The sequence below is a fragment of the Polypterus senegalus genome, chromosome 1 (genome assembly GCF_016835505.1).
Source record: "Polypterus senegalus isolate Bchr_013 chromosome 1, ASM1683550v1, whole genome shotgun sequence".
Taxonomy (NCBI): Eukaryota; Metazoa; Chordata; class Cladistia; order Polypteriformes; family Polypteridae; genus Polypterus; species Polypterus senegalus.
The window spans coordinates 320,356,392-320,371,883 of NC_053154.1; the positions used below are offsets into that span (position 1 = coordinate 320,356,392).

General features: G+C 39.2%; 1 protein-coding gene across 2 annotated transcripts in view; it reads right to left on the reverse strand.

Annotated features, from left to right (window-relative positions):
- cars1 (cysteinyl-tRNA synthetase 1) overlaps window positions 1-15,492 on the reverse strand; it is a 123,753-nt gene that overhangs the window by 91,820 nt on the left and 16,441 nt on the right. For both annotated transcript variants that reach the window (XM_039737019.1, XM_039737028.1), the window contains 2 exons: window positions 5,264-5,355; window positions 2,856-2,944 (listed from right to left, as the gene is read on the reverse strand). In XM_039737019.1, coding sequence (XP_039592953.1) covers window positions 2,856-2,944; window positions 5,264-5,355 — 181 coding nt within the window. The remainder of the gene's footprint in view (window positions 1-2,855; window positions 2,945-5,263; window positions 5,356-15,492) is intronic.

Genomic DNA, 15,492 nt, shown 5'->3' on the forward strand with positions numbered 1-15,492 from the left:
ACGGTGACATTTTGTTGATAAAGAGCTTTGTGTTTACTTGTGATGTTAACCCCGAGGTATTTAAACTGATCTACAATGATAAAAGGTAGGGTGTTCAATCTAATATTATATGGCTGAGAATTCACTGGAAAGAGTACACTTTTTTGAAACGATTGGTAAATTATTTGCCTTTTGCACATACTATAAAGGGTGCGGCAGAAATAACTCCCACATTTCAAAGGGGGATTGAAAAAAATGGTACGAGGTATCACCAAAAACTTTTTATTTCCCTAATGTTGATATAAAAAAGTTTTTTTACTTTAAGTTTTAAAAATTATACGGTCCAAATGGTGGCCTTGACAGCTGATACACATTTGGAGCCGTTCTTTGAAGTTTTCCATCACTCTCACTAGCATGTCGGGCGAAATTCTTTCAATTTCTTCTTGAATGCCCTCCTTTAGTTGGTCCAAGGACAGAGGACGATGTTTGAAAACCTCGGCCTTGAGGTACCCCCACAGAAAAAAGTCACAGGGACTTAAATCAGGTGAGCGCAGTGGCCACGGAACTGCCTCGCGTAAGGAGACCACTCGATCCGGGAACATCTCCTGCAAAAGATCTCATTACAGCAATCCATACGTCTTCCCCAGTCCACTGGAGACAATTCCTGACCAATCATAATCTTGTATGGGTGTAAATGAAGGTCAGTATGCAAAATTCGCCTCACAGTTCTTTCCGAAATCCAAGAGCTGAGGCTCAATTGAAGCCCTCACTGCAGCAATGTTTTTGGGTGTTCTCACATTTTTGGGACGTCCAGGTGGATTTCTCTTCAGTGCAGATCCTGTTGCCCTTACTCTCTGAACCCACAGCAAAATCGTTTTCCAGTCTGGAACACATTCATTAGCATGTAAACCGAACCGCGTGTGAAACACCCTCTGCGTCGCAGTTACAGATTCGCCATTTTTGTAAAAAGCCTCCTCTACGAAGCCTCGATGCTCAACCGACCATGGCATGGTGACGACTGACAACTTTATTATGTACCGTCCCTAACGGAACGGACCGCACCTCTCTACCTGGGAACCCCACAGTAATTTTTTGAAATGTGGGAGTTATTTCTGCTGCACATTATGCATATATGCAGCAAACTGTGTGAAATGCAACTTTGCATTAGGCCTATAGGTAAGCAACACAACAAGCGTCATAGAGAGCAAGTTTTTTTTGTTCGCTATGATGGAATATGTTTTCCTTTCATGAAGGGTGACAAATCAGGAAATGAGACATTGCAATGAGCAGGATCAAATGAGGGAATGGCAACGCAATTAACACAAACCACTCTGAGGAAGGTTAAACTTTGCGTTTTTAAAACTTTTTTTTTTAACCCTTCCAAACTGCAACACTAAGATGGGGTTTTCAGAAATACACAGCTCTGGGGAGTGTTTAAAAAATCCTCAATTTTTGCCGATTTAAAACCATAGTAGAGGCAAAAAGCAAAAAATGAAGAGTAATGTTTTCATTTTTAAACAAAAACATACTTGTGTCGATGTAGCCTTATCATTACCAATAAACAACTTTGTATTGTGGGGTGGAAACCCAGAACCCACGGGAAACTCATTCAGACATGAGGAGAACATGTGAACTCCACGCAGTATTATAACCCACATGTTGTTGGCTGATACTTCACAGACACAATAACTGATTTACTTGGAGTCACAGTGTTACAGGAGTGAGATTTGAACCTGCAGTGTTCTTACTGATCTTCACTTTAGCAAAAAGGAGGCCATGCAGGACTCAGATTATATCAGAAATTGTAAAAGTCAAACCCTCATTTTTGCATGCTTTATAGAAATGAGACCTTGCCTTGTAACACTTCAGGAATAAAACAAGACGAGACTTAGAAATGAACCGAGGGTAGTATAGATTACGCAGTGGTTCTTTTTTGCTCTTCTGGAAAAATATTAAAAATGAACTTCACATCTAAGAAAAAACCTCAATCCTGTTTACCGTCGTTTCAAAGTCTGCATGTTCTTTTAATCAAATACTACACAGGTTCCTTGTGATTAGGTAAGTCTAACGTGGCCCTGTTTGTGGGAGTGCAGAGGAGTGTAAAAGTGCCTGGAGCTGCTGAGGTAAGCTTTGCAGCCCCCTGTAATTAGAACAAGATGATTATTACCATCAACTACATACTTGAGGCTATTGATAGGCTTATTGGATTCATTTTCTTAAGTAGTTATTCAGTAAAAAAAAAAATTGTCAAGTGAAACTTTGATATTAATTTTAGAATCTATCCAATTAAGTTTAACTACTAATATATCCATATCCATTTGCCAACCCAGAGTTTCAGGGTGCCTGTTCCTATCATGTCAGCCCTGGGTGGAAGCTGTGCAGTGATCATTGGTGCAGGGCACACTGATATGTACTGTACATCTATGCGTCTTCACAGAAGGCTAAAAAACATGTCTTCAGAATGTGGAAGAAAAACCCAGGAAGTAAATGTAAATTACACACAGATAGAGATGGGCTCAGGAATGTAAAGCCAGTGTCTCAAAGGAAGCAGGAAGCAGCACTAGACATTAAGATGATGCACCTATTCAGATCAAATGTGTTTTGTTTTTGTAATGTACAAGCATTTAGATTCACTTGGGTTGCACTGTAAATTTACATGCCTACGTGGCAAAGCTTTTCAAAGACCTTAAAATCACTGCATCATGCAACATTTACTCATAATAAATACATACACTAAAACATCCTGCAGGGTTTGAATCATTTCATTTCATTTATAAAAATACACCATATAGAATTCCCCAGATCTACATTACACCATTTTTATTACCTAAAATTGAACTGCCAGAGTCTAATATGCTTATGAGGTCATTACTCACCTAGCATGTCCCATATGAGAGGCATCATAGACAGTGGGTCCGCAGCAGTACCACAATACTTGTTTCCCATTCTGGGGGATGAACTCCTCCTAAGGAGGACAAGAAACAAAACCAATTTAAATATGGCACTGGCAGCACGATCCAATTATGAAGAAACAGCTACACAGAGCTAAAAATAAAAACGTGGAAGACAAAAGAATTTTTAATATGGTGTCTTTTAATGGCCAAGTATCAAGACTCCAAAACCTGGGTGATGCAAGATGCAGTGTCTAAGCAGACATTTGAACAACTTTGACAGAACAGACTGTTTTGCCCAACATGTTTGCCAGTCCTACTCACCTAATGTTTCCAAAATAACAATAAGTCAGGTTTTCTATGTCCCTAAAGTCCCCCTCTCTCTCTACGACTCTACCGGGTTATTTATTTTATGTCTGTGGTTCTTTGTGTGAAGAAAAGCTTTCTAAGATTTGTGTGAAATCTACCCTTAATAAGTTCCTTTCTGTGTCCCTGTGTTCTAATTAAGGAACTCATTTTAAAATAATAGCCAGGATCCGCCATAATATCCATCCATCCATTTTCTAACCCGCTGAATCCGAATATAGGGTCACGGGGGTCTGCTGGAGCCAATCCCAGCCAACACAGGGAACAAGGCAGGAACCAATCCTGGGCAGGGTGCCAACCCACCGCAGATTCGCCATAATATTTCTTTATAAAATAAAGATCTTTATAAATATTTCAGTGGAGGCTAGGTGGTCTTGTGGCCTCGGAACCCCTGCAGATTTTTTTTTTCTCTCCAGCCCTCTGGAGGTTTTTTGTTTTTTTTTCTGTCCTCCTGGCCATTGGACCTTACTATATTCTTTGTTACTTATTGTTGGCTAATCTTATTTTTTTTTATAAACTATTCTTTCTTCATCTTGTAAAGCACTTTCGGCTACATCATTTGTATGAAAACATGCTATAGAAATAAATTTTTTTGTGAACACCATAATCATAGCACCTCTTAACCACCATTTGTTTAAACTAAAAAGGCTCAACGCCTTAAATCTTCCCTCATAGCTGATACCTCTCAATCCTGCATTACCACAACTTTTTTGTAGTATGGAGACCACAACTGTATCCAGTACTCCAGATAAGGCTTTACTAGGGTGCTACAAAGCTTAAGCTTAACCTCCCTTGATTTGTACTTGACACATTGGGGAGCTAGATAACCTAACCTTCTTAATCGTGAGGTGTGGACGGTGACCAGGCCACTATGATTCCTAGGTCCTGGCATCTTGTAAGGCAGTGGTCTCAAACTCTGTTCCTGGAGGGCCTCAGTGGCTGCAGGTTTTCATCCTAACCCTTTTCTTAATTACTGACCTGTTTTTGCTGCTAATTAATTTCTTTTGAATTAATTTTAACTGTCTTGTTCTTGAAGACTCAGGCCTTAATTAATTTCTTTTTCTTTAATTAGCTGCCAAACAATAACGAGATACAAAATGAGCCAAAACATGACCAGTAAGCTGTGTCTGTCCATCATACAGTATCTGAAAATAAAGAAAGGTGGGGGTCTCAGGAATGTTGATCTGTTTAGGTCCACAAAACATTTTAATAGTGCTCTTAGAAAAGAGAAAATCAATCATTTTGGAAATGTATGTAATTGCACAATGAGAAGCCATGGAATTAAAGAACGGGTTTAATTAACGACAAGAATCGGCTCCTAATTAAGCAAGTGCTTGGGGTGAAGTTGGTTGGAGTTTAAGGCCCTGACTTAGTTGGTCTTCTGTTGGCTCCCTCACTTCACATTTCACTTCTGTTTGGGTGCCATATAAGGAAAGAAATGAAGCAATTCAGAGGAATGATGAAGAAATTCAAGGGAACAAATCTTAAACAAATCAATTAAAATGAAAGGAAAAGGAATGAATTACCAGCAAAATCTGGTCACTGATTAAGGGTCAGAATGAAAGCCTGCAGCCACTGTGGCGCTCCAGGACCAAAGTGTGAGACCACTGTTGTCAGGTATACTTTAAATTAACCAAACTTGTATTGTGTATTCAACAATTACATAAATTTGCTAAGCCTGTACTCTCTCAGTTTCCAATTGTAATGACTGGGTTGATTCTACATTATTTATCTTTTCACCTATATATAATCTGGAAATTTAATCATTTACATTGTGGTCAAGATAATGTATATAATAAAAACAGCAGTGGCCCCAGCACCGATCCCTGAAGGACACCACTCTTAACCTCCACTAATTCTTGTAAGGTTCTTAAAACCATAACCCTTTGTTTCCTGTGGCTAAGCCAGTTATGCGCCCATCTACACACAGCATCCTGCATTCTGACTTGCTTAAATCTGAACACAAGCCTCTCATGTGGGACCTTACCAAAAGCCTTCTGAAAACTCAATAAAAATGAAGATCTCACCTTCCTACGAGTTAGACTGTTGTAAAGTCGCAGTTTTGGCAGTTGCACGCCTTCAGGAGGTGACCAGGCAGGTTGGACTCTTCTACCTTTGTCTAAAAAAAAAAAAGGAAAACATACAAAAGTTTGAACCCTTAATATTGTTAAAAACATCTCTTCAATCAATACTGCACAGGATATGAGAATACACAAAGATTTAGAAAGGGTGCTACTAATCTTTAGCAAAGCATGCTGTGGAATCCTAGTAGACCCACTTCCTCTCTGACTTTAAAGATCTTAAGACATACCCAGAACTCTCACACCATAATATGGATGACTCTAATGGTCACCATTATATGCATAAAAAACTCAAAAAATGTTTATAACAAATAATAAATAAACTGGGCTGCATGGTGGCGCAGTGGTAGCGCTGCTGCCTTGCAGTAAGGAGACCTAGGTTTGCTTCCTGGGTCCTCCCTGCATGGAGTTTGCATGTTCTCCCCGTGTCTGTGTGGGCTTCCTCCGGGTACTCAGGTTTCCTCCTACAGTACAAAGACATCCAGCTTAGGTGCATTGGCGATCCTAAAATGTTTGTGGTGTGTGTCCATCCTGCGGTGGGCTGGCACCCTGCCCAGTGATTTGTTCCAGCCTTGTGCCCTGTGCTGGCTGGGATTGGCTCCAGCAGACCCCCACGACCCAGTGGTATAGCGGGTTGGAGAATGACTGACTGACTGACTAAATAAAACATTTATGGAAAACACTCTCATGGGAATGCATTGAAGTGCGCCCATCGTTACATGTATATTCATATCCAGAACTGGAATACCTCTGGATTATTTAGCAGCGGGAGGCTGTAAAACTGCATGGGTGAAATGACCTTCTGCTTGTTGAAGCATCTCGCATATGCACAACTACAAGATGTAGTCTCCTGCTGATTGTGTTCTCGTTCATTTTTCTTTACCTTTTAATCCTAGTTGAACTCGTCTCTCAGTACACTTTGCAGTACTAATAGCATGTGAAGCACAATGGCGGCCAATCAATAAGCTGTTCTTGGGCTGGACTTGTGACCAACAAAAGATGGCAGGTGTTCATTTGTATGTGAGCATGTTCCATTTTCGCTCGAGAGTGCGTTCTGGAAGTGGTTTATTTAACAATAGTAAAAAAAAAAAAACATGATTAGCAACAGGTAGAGTATGGAATACGACTTTGGGCCAAAAAGAGAGACAGAGAGAAATGTTTTTGTCCCCACAGGAAAATCTGGCTTTTTACAAAAGTTCTTTAAATAAATACGGAGCTTCTGTAAAAAAATAAAATGGCAATGACGAAATAAATAGTCACATGGAAAAGTAACACAAGATATACAGTTAATGAATTGTGATAAAAAAGCACATTACTAAAATTATCCAATTATTATGAAAAGCAATGTCATTATGTTATAATGATTACAGGTGTTATTTCAAAATGGTTGTGTTTTTAAGGGCAGGTGTTCTGTTACACAAGCATTTAACCCCACTAATCTGAAGTCACGCTGTGACTCTTCTGAATGTCACATTTCCAAGTGGCTCTTCTAATGCCGGTGCTCTTTATTTCGCAATGCCTCTTTTCATGACGATTTTTTGTCACCTATCATGATAATTATATTTGAATACTAACCCTCACCTATTCTGTTTCTTTTCTCGGTACCCAAATGTGGCCATTGGTGCCACGGCCCACCTGCCAAGTTGTTTGCCTGCCTATGGTAAAGTCATCCCTGATGGAGGATCACAGGAATCATGGGAAAGAGGGGTCCTTTCATCGGAGCAACGTTTCAGCCGTGGCATGGCCAAATGGGAGGCAGCTAGATGGATGAGGTCTCCAGGACTCTAAAAATATCCAAACCTAATTATGTCATATCATCTACTGTTAAACCGTACTTCTAAAATTTTTATTATTATGCTGTCTTAAGGAATTGTTCTGTTCTGTGTATTGTATTGTATTGACCCCCTACTTTTGACACCCACTGCACGCCCAACCTACCTGGAAAGGGGTCTCTCTTTCAACTGCCTTTCCCGAGGTTTCTTCCATTTTTCCCTACAAGGTTTTTATTGGGAGTTGTTCCTTGTCTTCTCAGAGAGTCAAGGCTGGGGGGCTGTCAAGAGGCAGGGCCTGTTAAAGCCCATTGCGGCACTTCCTGTGTGATTTTGGGCTATACAAAAATAAACTGTATTGTATTGTATTGTATCAATCAAGGCCAACGGACTGAACCATTTCCTATTGGTTAATCCTTTGCTGTAGATTACTTTTGCCTGATTCGTACTGGTAGGCTACACCAAAGATCTTTCAATTCTACTTTTTTCAAATTCAAACTGGCAAAATATCAAGGCAATAAGAGCTGCCAATAGTTTGTTTTACAGGTGAAATATATATAATTTAACATATTGTATCTGTACCCAGCAATGGGTGCATTTATTAAAAGATGAAATGCTGTACATTAAAAGCCTGGATACCTACTTAAAGATTCTCTCTGTTATAATCCACAGTAAATATCAGGTAAAAGGAGACCTGCTGCTAGTCTCCCGCTGATCCCCTCCTTGTTTTAATACTGATGATGTATTTGAGCGCCAACCTCCTTCACAAAGTTGTTCTTTCTCTCTGCAATTCAGCAAGAACAAACCACAATTCCTGCATGGCGCTATTAATCCTCTCTCTAAAAGTCTCTACCTGTCATCTTGAATGTCCCCAAAGCTTGTGCAATGCAGGGGCTCCCTTCCTGTTCTCTTCTAAAGAGTTAGTGTCACGCAAGCGCAACCTGTCTGAAGAGCAGTCTGTCTGACAAAATATGATGATTTTAAGATGAATCGATGTTAAATTTGGAATGCTTGGACAGCTTTTTAAAATATTCATGATGATGAAGAGGTTCTTGGTACTTTAAGATCAATTGAGCACCATGTCCACACAGAAGGTCATCTGGAAGCAGGTCACCTGGAATTTCCAGCATCGGACGTTCTGAATTAATGTGTGGCATTTTTTGTGTGGAGATAGTTTAAGACTGACTGATCACCAACAACTTCTTCATCAATGTGAACATTTTGGCGAGCATTTCCAACATATCATCAATTCATCTCACAACAGCATCAGGTGTTAATTATCTTTTCCTATTGACACTAACCGTTCCAACTTTTAACTACTCCTTCATGTTCTGACAGTTGGAATGCAACTAAAGAAATGCTAAAGCCTACTGCCTACAATCAGGTGAAAGTAATCGACAGCAGAGGATAAACCAATAGGAACAGGTTCAGCCTGGTGGTCTTTGTCTTGATTGACAAGTGACAAATCCATTAGGAAAAGAGGCAAATAAATAGCACAGACAGACACATTCAACACGACACAGTGTGTTGTTTGGATAAGCTGCACTGCGAAATAAAAACAGCTTTAAAAATAAGTCCATTCTGAAATAAAACCTGCATTGATTACAAAATAATGACATTGCATTTCATAATAATAAGATGACTATTTAATGTTGTGTTTATTTTGTAATATATTGACAGTTTTATAGTTAAATATTCTTATCTAATACACTACCGTGGCTGTTTGTTTGTCTGTCCAGGATTTTAAATCACCTGTAGCTCACAAACTGTTTGACCAATTGACCTGAAATTTGGTACACACATACTACATGACATCAACTGTCCGCTTTCAGGGTGAGGATTGACCTCCAAGGTTATTCCTCTTTTTTATTTTATTTTATTTTATTGCAGAATCAACTCTCAGCAGCGGCCAGCAGGGCATGTTTACGAGCGCCATTCTCATCCCTACCACCTTCACCGTCACTTCCCCTACCTCTTCATATCTTAAATCATTCTTGAGGCAGATTGAAGACTTAAGTGCCAGCTTAAATGGAAAAATTAAGGAAAAAGTAATTGCAACACAAACACTGACTTAATCAGTTTTAACGTGAAAAGATGCAGAAACAAGAAGAGAAGAAGCAGGCCGCTAGGGTGAAGAAAAGAAGAGCTGCTCAGGAAGCAGCAAGCACATCAACCTCTGAGCAAACAAATGCTAAACGTTCAGAGAAAGGACGAGAGGTTGAAAACTAGGAATGCTCAAGTCATGTTAAATTTATATATAGTTGAAGCCAGAAGTTTCCATACATTTAAGGTGAATTCTAAAACTCACTTTATAAGCCCTCCACAGATTTTATATTAACAAAGTATAAATTTCGCATATTATTTAAGACATCTACTTTGTATAAAGGTCATTTTTTCCAACAATATTCAGACAGACAGAATATTTCACTTTTCATTGACTATAACACAACTCCAGTGGAGTCACAAGTTGGCATACACTTTGTTAACTGTGCTTTTAAGCAGCTTGGAAAATTCCAGAAAATGATGTTAAACCTTTAGGCAATTAGACAGTAAGCTTCTGATAGCCAAGCAGCCTAATTGGAGTCAAAATGGTGGATGTATGTTATGGCCTATCATCAAACTCACTGCCCCTTTGCTTGACATAATGAGAAAAATCTAAAGAAATCCGCCAAGAACACAGAAAAAAAAATGTGAACCTCCAAAAATCTGGGCCTTCCTTGGGAACGATTTCCAAACACTTGAAGGTGCCATGTTCATCTGTACAAACAATAATACGCAAGAATAAAGCCGTCATACCGCTCAGGAAGGAGACACATTCTGACTCCTAAAGGAGGATGTACTTTGGCACGAATAGCACAAATCAATCCCAGAATAACAGCAAAAGACCTTGTGAAGAAGGTTTAGGAAACAGGTAGACAAATAACTATATTCACAGTAAAACGAGTCAGATATCGACAAAACCTGAACGGCTGTTCAGCAAAGAAGAAGCCACTGCTCCAAAGCCGCCATAAAAACACCAGACTGCAGTCTGAAATGGCACATGGCGACAAAGATCTTACTTTCTGGATAAATAAATGTCCTCTGGTCTGATGACTCCAATATCAAACTGTTTGGCCATAATGAGCATCGTTCTGTTTGGAGGAAAAAGGGTGAGGCTTACAAGCCAAAAAACACCATCCCAACGGTCAAGCAAGTGGTTGGGAGCATCATGTTGTGGGGGTGCTTTGCTGTAGGAAAGACTTCATAAAACAGATGACATCATGAGGAAGGTAAATGAAGGAGAGATACTGCAGCAACATCTCAAGAGCTCAGCAAGGAAGCTGAAGCTCAGTCACAAATGGGTCTTCCAAATGGACAATGAACCCAAGTATACATCCAAGGTTGTGGAAAAATGGCTTATGGACATCAAGGTCAAGGTAATGGAGTGGAAATCATAAAGCACTCAGCACAATCAGACTAAAAATTCTTGGGCAGAAATGAAAAAGCGTGTGTGAGCAAGGAAGTCTACGAACCTGTCCCAGCTACACCAGTTCTGTCTGGAGGAATGGGCCAAAATTCCACCAACTTATTGTAATAAGCTTGTGGGAGGCGACTCAAAACGTTTGGCTCAAGTTAAACAACTTAAAGGCAGTGCTACCAAATATGAAGGAAGTGCATGTGAACTTATGACCCACTGGAACTGTGATATAGTCAATAAAAAGTGAAATACTCCGAGGTCTGTTAACATTGTTGGAAAAAATAACTTTCGCCCTGCTCAAGGTAGATGTCTTGAACGATATGCTAAATTCATAATTTGTTAGTATAAAATCTGTGGAGGGGTTATAAAGAATTCACCCTAAGTGGATGGAAACTTCTGACTTCAACTGTACAGTAGATTGCTGTACTTCTGCATGTAATTGATTATTTCATAATTAACATTTTATTCATTTCATTTTGGTACAAAAGGTATTCCATACTGGATGACTTGACGAGTAATGTGAGATCTTTTTCATGGACGTTTTGTGATACCATTTGTGTTAGTCCACTGTTGATCTCCTAGGATGCCTATTCTATCACAAACTCCGTTCTGCATGAAAACAGGAGATTGTGTTTTTCTCAGCCATCACCACAAATTACAAAGGGCAAGTAATATATAGAAATATCTTTTTTGGATGAAGTATTCCTTTAAAATTTGCTGTTCAATTTTAACATCTTCTGGCATTGGGACAACAAAAACAGTGAAAAGATTTGTTTTTTTAAAAAAGATTAAGTAAGTGCTCAAGGGAGTAGACAAAAGCACCACCAAAACCTGCTCCAGGAGAAAAGCAGTACAAGCAAACAAAAATAAAAGTGCAAAACAAACAGAATGAGGAACCTAACTCAAAGAAAGAGCAAAGAATCCAGGATTAACTAGAAACTCTAGATCAGGGGTCTCCAACTCCAGTCCTAGAGGGCCCCAGTGGTTGCAGGTTTTCATTCTAACCCTTTTCTTAATTAGTGACCAGATTTTGCTGCTAATTAAATCTTTGCCTTAATTTTAATTTGTGCACATCTTAAGACTCAGGCCCCTTAATTAGCAACCAAACAATATTAAGACACAAAATGTACCAACACATAAACAACAACCTGCATCCATCACACAATACCTGAAAATAAAGAAGGGTGAAGGCCTCATTAACTCTTTCAGGGCTGATGTCGACTTTTGTCAAAAGGGGGAGTTGACGATGGTAATCGCCTGTAAACTGTGACAAAACCAACCGTTATGTTTTAGTTGGACTCTTGATGCTAGAAGGAAAGTTAGATTCATTATCCTGACCGAGATTTCCTGCGCTCCTGTGAATAGCAAGGTGCAAGCAATGGCAAAAATGTTACTGACATCTGGAGAGAGATCAAAGTGAATGAGTAAAGCAAAACACTCCATGGACGATGTTTTGCCTATTATCTCTGAACTGGACTATGACTTGTCAGACTCAGATTTAGATACAAGTGATTGAAAATGAATGTGAGGTTCCAGTTTCAGTTAATTGGTCCCCAGCTAATCGTTATACTGACAATGTTCGCCAGGGAAGACTGCCACTTAACAATGATAAGAGGTAGAAACCAGACTGCAGTGCACTGCGACTTTGTCCCAGCCACACAAAGATAGTCTGGCAGCAGGCCTGCCCCATATTCTTGGCAAACTGGCAGCCACAGCATGCAGCAACAGATGTTTTATGTTGATTTCTGCATGAAACCATTGCTTTTCAGAAAACTGTTTTTTGGAAAAAATATTCAGCCCTCAAAGAGTTAATGATGATCTGCTCAGGTCCACAAAACATTTTGACAGCCAGCGCTCTTAAAAAAAGAGAAAATCGACAGTTTTGGAAATGTCTGGCATGGCAGAATGAGCAACATTGAATTAAATAACGGGTTTAATTAGCAACGAGAATTGGCTTCAAATTAAGAAACTGAATGAAGTGAAGTCGGTTGGAGTTTAAGGCCCCAACTTAGTTGGTTATCTTGTTGGCTCACTTCATATCAAATTTATGTTAAGGTGCCGTTTAAGGAAAAAAGAATCAATTCAGTTGTCAGAGTCTCAAGAAAAGTCAATTAAGTTAATCAAAATCTGGTCACTAATTAAGAAAAGAAGTAGAATGAAAACTTGCAGCTATAGTAGCTCTCCAGGACAGGAGTTGGAGACCCCTGCCTTAGAACATGAAAACAAGTGTGAGACGTGTTCAGCTTTGAATGTCCAGCCTAACGATTACACGTACAAGTGTGCCAGCCATCCCCAGGCAATAGTTGACGATGGACATGATGTGTCAAACCATTACACCTAAAGGGCAAAAGCAGCAAGTTCATTCTTCCAACCTAAAAGTTTAATAAACTCTTTCAATGGAATTCAACTAGTTTAAAACAGTCTAACACTACTAATGAGAGCAGCCGATTTTTATGTTATATGCACATTGGTATTTCATCTAATCGTAGCTCTGGGTGATGTCTTCTGAATAGTTTTAATTATTTCTACAGTGCTGACAACGTACTTAATTTCCATATGAAAATGTCTGCATGTTTCCCATAAAGTCTGCTTTCCTGTAACACTGTGAAATCAACAATTTACCCAAATAACTGACTTAAATGCAGATAAACCAGTTCCTATCAGAATGACTAAAATGTTGCTATTACTAATCACCATTCCTTACTTGGGGCAGCATGGTGGTGCAGTGGTAGTGTATTGTGTGTGGGTGTGTGCCATGCAATGGACTGTGCCCTGTCCAGGGTTTGTTCCTGACTTGGTCCATATGTTAGCTGGGATAGACTCCATCACCCCCCAGCGAGTTAGGTCACGACTGACTGACCATTCCCTACTTGTGCAATCAGATATTAGATGTTTTATATTTGTAATTAATTTATGAGGTGTGATCAAAAAGTATAGTGAATGTTGATGCAGACGACCATCCAAGAGCAACGCAAAACAACTCAATGCAGCTTCTGACAGGTCCATCCTAGAGCAAAGTTTGTGATGAGTTTCAACGTCTTTGATCCTTCCTGTCAGTCGTTTGTGGGCCACTGTTGACTTCAAGTGTGTTTTTCAAGTTTGTCGTTAATAATGGATATCGAGCAACGTATTAACATGAAATTTTGTTTCAAATTGCAAAAAGCTCAGGAAACCCATCAGATGTTAAAATCGATTTATAGTGACACTGCACCAACAATTAAGACTGTTTACAAGTGGTTTGATCGATTTCGTAATGGATGTGACTCAGTTGAAGACGAGAAAACTGAGGACATCCAGGCAGCCACAACAACCCAACTAAAGACACTCTCGAAAGAAAACTTCCAGAACTGCTTCGAAAAGTGGCAGGAGCGTTGGGATAAATGCATTCGAAGTGGAGGACAGTACTTTGAGGGTGACTAGTAGTTATGAATCTTTTACAGCAACAAACCTTTCTTTTTTAAAACATTCACCGTATTTTTTGATCACACCTCACAGATTACTTTGCAGAGATCGGTTTCCACAACTCTTCTATTGATCAGTGTCAAATCATTAGAACACTCTAGACGAGAACAGGCCATTTAGCCCAACAAACATCGCCAGTCCAGTCCACTTATTTCTTCCAAGAAAACATCAAGTCGAGTTTTGAAAGTCCCTAAGGTCTTACTGTCTACCACACTACTTGGTAGCTTATTCCAAGTGTCTATCATTCTTTGTGTAAAGAAAAACTTCCTAATGTTTGTGTGAAATTTACTCTTAACAAGTTTCCAACTGTGTCCCCGTGTTCTTGATGAACTCATTTTAAATAACAGTCTCGATCCACTGTACTAATTCCCTTCATAATTTTAAACACTTCAATCATGTCACCTCTTCATTTTCTTTTGCTTAAACTGTAAAGGCTCAGCTCTTTTAATCTTTCCTCATAATTCAACCCCTGTAGCCCTGGACTCAGCCTAGTCGCTCTTCTCTGGACCTTTTCTTGTGCTGCTGCGTCCTTTTTGTAGCCTGGAGACCAAAACTGCACCCAGTACTCAAGATGAGGCCTCACCAGTGTGTTATAAAGGCCTCTTTCAATCCACTGTGATTAGTGTTACATAACAATAAATTGTAAAAACTTCCAAGGGGATGAATACTTTTTATAGGCACTGTATACACAAACAGAAGACGTGACACTTCTCTCCACCCCTTGCAATGACACAACAGAATGGGATTTAATTGATTCAGTTTTAAAAATGTATATGTATGCTATTTTTGTGGGTTTAATGTTTCTGAATATAATTCAATTAACATCTGTTATATGTTTTTGGTGGGTATGCCTGTTTTGATTGTAATTCAATTAAAGATTTGTATGCTTTATTTTGTGGGCATGTCTTTTGAGATTCAATTAAAAAAAATGGTACCTCTTAGGTACTGCAGTTTATTTACTCTTATGTAACAAGATCTTAAAATAAGCTTCATTGTGCTTTTAAAACATCAGTAAACTTTTCAACGTGGCATAAAAGAGGACACTTGGATGTGCTGGTAAAATTACTTAATATGAAGGATTCACAGGTTTTATAACTAAGTATGCAACATCAAGAGAAATACATTGCCGTCCATAATGTTTAGGACAACTACATATTTTTCTTTGATTTGCCCCTCTGCTCCACATTTTAAAATTACAAATCAAACAATTCAGATATGATTAAAGTGCACCTTACAGACTTTCATTTAAGAGGATTTGCATATTGTTCACTTCAGTCACACCATGTAGAAATGACAACACTTTTTATACACAGTCTTCCCACTGCAGAGCACCATAATGTTTGGGACACAGCAATGGCAGGTCAAATAAAGCAGATGTCATATTTAGTCCTTTAATCGCATTTACCCACCATACAATGACTGCTTGAAGTCTGCGATTCACAGACATCAGCAGGTACTTAGTATCTTCTCTGGTGCTGCTCTGCCAA